Consider the following 4,592-nt stretch of genomic DNA (forward strand, 5'->3'; position numbering starts at 1 on the left):
ACACCCCCACAATGTACCCTCGTTGTCACTCCAGCGCCGTGGCTCAGTGGTCGGCTTTTTCTTGTAGCGCTGAGAATCTCTTCTTGAACCCGACCAGAGGCAACTTCTACAAGGGGTTTGTATATTCTGTGTTGGTGTAGGTTTCCTCCCAATCTCTAAAAACATCCTGATCAGTCAATTGGTTTCCTATGAAATTGGCCCAAATTATGTTGGACATATGGTATGATAGGAATAAATGACACTAATCTATCCAGCAAGTATAATCTTTATTAGTCGTCTGTACACAGCTGTAACCTGAGGTCTGGAAATTCATTTTTTTTACATGTTCAGAAATCATTAGCACCGACACAATGACGCCAAATGGTTGTGGAGACTGGACGGGGAATATTAATAATTAACACACCGGCTATACGTTATATATATATATACACATATATATACATGGGGCTCTAGCAAAGTGAATTCAAGTCCTTCTTCTTGCAGCCGGTTTTGCAGCAGGCCGTGGTCAGCAGTTCATTTAGGTCGCGTCTCTCTTGGGCTGAATTCTTCTTTGCCCCCCAGTATTCTTCGGAGGATTCGGTTTCCTGCAGGTTCTCCTGGTTCTGCGAGTTTATTTTCTGCACGTGATATTCCACTGGTCCCACCAAGTCTTCATCCAGTTTCTGCACGGCAAAGAAGTCTTCTCTGTCTATAGACAACACAATACAACATTCTTCAGACATGGAAGGATCATATTCTAAATTACGAGTAAATTCACACGAGTCAGATTTGCCGTGGAAATTTTCCGCAGAAATCCGCAAGACAAATCAGCACCAAAATAGTGCAGATTTTGTAGCAGATTCGATGATTTTCGTCTGCGGATTTCCTTTGAAGCAGAAAAACAAAGAATGTTCGCAATTGAGGATTCTGCTTTGGATTCGTGGGTAATCCGCCGTAAAAATCTGCGACAATCCATTGCTGTCAGATTTTTACTTACCCACTGAAACACTGGAGAAAATCCACAACAAATCCAACAAGTCCTCTTACATGGCCCGACGAGGTCCGTGTAAACGAGCGCCGATCAACGAGGCAGCTCGTTGATCGGCGGTCATTTGTTCATTTCACAAGGAATTATCAGGGCAATTATTGGGGACGCTCGTTTGCCCGATAATTGGCTGGTGTAAAAAAAAGCCTTTAGTCATGACAGCAACGATTGGGCAAGAAAAGTGACCTCAGTTCTGAGCTATATACATGCCACATACCATTCGGGCTTGGAAAAAATAATTAAAGGGGCTCTGCACTGAGATGTGCCATAATAATGGGATTGTGGGGGCATGACCACTGGAATCTTCACCAATCCTTAAGGGGTCCTGGATTTTGTTCTCAAAAGAAAGTCACTCTCCATTGTAATGAATAGGAAATACATAAAGGAACACTTTGGGCAAAGCTGATACGCTTTGCTTACCTCGATTATACATTATGCGGTGATATAAAATAATATAATACAATGATGGTATATAGGAATCCTGCCATGTGTATCCTACAAAGTACAATGATGTAAGTATTGAAAATCAGTGCTACTCTGCTTTGCCATCTGGTGGATATAAGTGGTACTGCAGCTTAGGTTACATGGTTTTCCCTTCTCTCAGCCTACCCAGGAGTCTATACACTTACCAGTCATGTCTTGGGGTTGTCCAGACAAAAGTCTCCTCCAGCGGGATCCTCCACAGGTGTATATGACGGCTCTGATGAATTCTCTGCCGCAGAGCTTCACAAATTGTCCATCTGCTGTTACTTGTTCAGCTGCTACCAGGAGAAGGAGCAGGACACAGCAGACCGGTAGGACTCTCATTCTGGAGACTGAAAGGTGGACTGCCAAGTGTGATGAATACAACAGAAGCTGGAGATGTAGAGAGCTGCAAAGCCCAACCAATTTATACCCAAAACCTCAACATCCTATTGGCTGGAATTTACTGCCGAATTTCTATAATGCTTAACAGCGCATAATGAATAACGTAATTCCCTATAATGTGACAGGTTATTTCGGATATATCCCAGGGTCATAGGGTCGTTAAACTGCTACTTAACACATTATACCGGCTTCAGAGATTTTAAGGTGCCATCATGACAAGTGTGTAAACAATGAGATGGGGAAATTTTCCTCCTCTTACATAAGTGCAATCTTTATATGGAAAAACCTTTAAAGTAAATGACCCCGGGACAAATTCAGACATTACACTATTTGTGAGGGGCGTTTATGCAGAGTTATGTTGTCCGGCAGTAAAGGAGAACATCGTCTGTCAAAAGACAAGATATGAAGGTTCTGGAAGGTCTAATATCAGGATCTAGGATTTTATATTTGGGTCCTGAATACAAAAAAGGAAGTTCGTGCTCTGGAGCTGCTCTTCCTACTAGGGACAGAAAGTTGCAACTGTAGTCAGCCATTTTGAAAGTTACGTAGCTGAGTTTTTAGTCATTCGGTCACCGGCTTCTCCTACACAGACTCTTGTTTCAGGATCTCTGAATACAGAGCGATATTTGACATGATCAATAACTATTTCTTGTCTGTATATATCTCTTTCCTTTTTGTATTGTGATATGGTGTTGGGTGTAGTTATTAGTCTGGTGTTTTGTTTTAAAGGTACAGTATAAACATTGGCATAAAGATTTACCCCTTGATCAGTTGCATATTCTGTATACATTATTGGAGCATTTGACTTTATAGTGAGTCTCTTCCCTTGTACATTATTATTATTTTTTACTAATCTTAACTAAATCCAACATTCTGTGATAACTAATTTATTACTACATCTTTATAGCAGTCAGAGCTCCTTTTGCCTGCTATAGAGCTCCAAATCTACTAAATAGACATAAGAGATAAATGACAAAATTCCGGCTACCTGAATCCACCACTAGGGGGAGCTTACTGTATACAATAAATCCATTGAACTCAATAATAAAACAGTATGCAGTAAGTTCATAAGCTTTAGTGGTGGCTGAAAGAAGCCAGTATTATATCATTATATTCTTCCTGCTACTCAAAATATTATAAAGTTAACTACTATACTACAGTTAAAAATCTATTGGAATCTAATCACATGGGCTTTTGTCTGACCCCATTACAGTACCCAATTTTTCAGATTTCCCTCTCCTCACTCTCTAATGAAGCTCCCCCGCCTACTTTTTTCTCCCCTTGCTCATCAATTTCTTCTCAGGAAATGTGGTTTTCCTATTTAATTATACACATAATTACAAATAAGGACAGGGAATCTATAGTCATAAGTGACCTCGTTATCATCAGAGGGCAGTATTACAATGAAGGGTAACACTTGTATTATTATAAAGCTGGCGACAGAGAACACAGTGTCCCACTATTAACAATATGTATTGGGGGCAGCTCTTGCTCACTGCACATGTCATAGAGCATGCCCACTACAATTTCTCATAGACGTTAATGAGTCATTTTCAGGGTTCATTTTCTCATGTCTGAAAAGTCTCAAGATGGTAAACAAAGGATGAATTTAGGGACAAGCAAATACAAAACACAGACCTGCCCATATTCCTAGTTCTTGTCATGTTGTTCCAAGAGACACAACCATCCTCCTTCCTTTCCTGGGGAAATGTCTTATTTTCATGATATCTCAGTTTGATTACATAAAATCATTACCTGCTGTAAAAGGATTTACCTTTGATGGAGTTTCAGATAACAGATCTTATCAGGAATAAAATTTTTGATGCAGAAAACAAACATTTAGCTTTTGCAGATAAACTTCACAGGTCAGAAATTAACATTTCTTATTGTTACTTTTTTCTTATGTATTATAATTGTCTTTGGGAGAGTTCATGTAAGGGCTGGTTCACACAGTTTTTTTTACGCTATTTTTTATTCAGAAACCGGCCGATATCGCCTCTCATAGATTTCAATGGGAGGCAGAATGCTCTTTCTTCCCGCCTCTGACTTTCTATTGACATCAGTTGGAGGCAGAGAAAGCGGTTTCCACTGTATTTTTTATGCCTGCGGCGCTCAGTGGCTGCGAATGAAAAAAACGTCGCAAAAAAAGTGCAGGCAGGTCGAAATCTGCCTTAAAATTCCTGCAAAAAAACTCAGTGTGAACGGGGCCTAACAGGGAAATATTACATGAGCAACTGGGAGACCAAGTTGGGTGCCAGTGGTTATTGAGCAGGGGGGGTTTTGTTACCATTTGATGTATTTGCCTAAATTAAAGGTTAAAATAAATGTTGCTTGTGTAGCGGCAGCCTGACATTGACCTTACACTATTTAGACCCTGACCAGTTGAGTTCAAAAATTAAATATTTAAATTCAGGAGTTTTTTTCCACTATAAACATTTATAAAATATTCACAGAATAGGTTGTTAATGTTAGATCATGGGCCTCTGACTTCTGCGTCACCCAATGATCCATAATATGAGGAAGCCCAATCCTCACCGAAATGAGAGCCACGGTGGTAAATGGAGAAGAGGGTTTTAGTGATCATGGGAGTCCCAGCAGTCGTATCTCACCGATCAAACACGTGTGGAAAAGTGATAAAGTATGGAAAATGCCCCTGGAAATATTTGTCCCTCATAAATAAACACAACAGTCAGGTCGCATT

At 40.1% G+C, this 4,592-nt stretch overlaps 1 protein-coding gene across 1 annotated transcript; it reads right to left on the minus strand.

Annotated features, from left to right (window-relative positions):
• Positions 1-290: 290 nt before the first annotated feature.
• INSL5 (insulin like 5) lies at positions 291-1,858 on the minus strand. Its single transcript, XM_075832093.1, has 2 exons — positions 1,654-1,858; positions 291-688 (listed from the first exon to the last, which is right to left on the minus strand). The coding sequence occupies exons 1-2, from the start codon at positions 1,829-1,831 to the stop codon at positions 450-452; spliced, it is 417 nt and encodes a 138-aa protein (XP_075688208.1). The 5' UTR covers positions 1,832-1,858; the 3' UTR covers positions 291-449.
• Positions 1,859-4,592: the final 2,734 nt, after the last annotated feature.

The sequence above is a fragment of the Rhinoderma darwinii genome, chromosome 7, assembly GCF_050947455.1.
Source record: "Rhinoderma darwinii isolate aRhiDar2 chromosome 7, aRhiDar2.hap1, whole genome shotgun sequence".
Classification (NCBI taxonomy): Eukaryota; Metazoa; Chordata; class Amphibia; order Anura; family Rhinodermatidae; genus Rhinoderma; species Rhinoderma darwinii.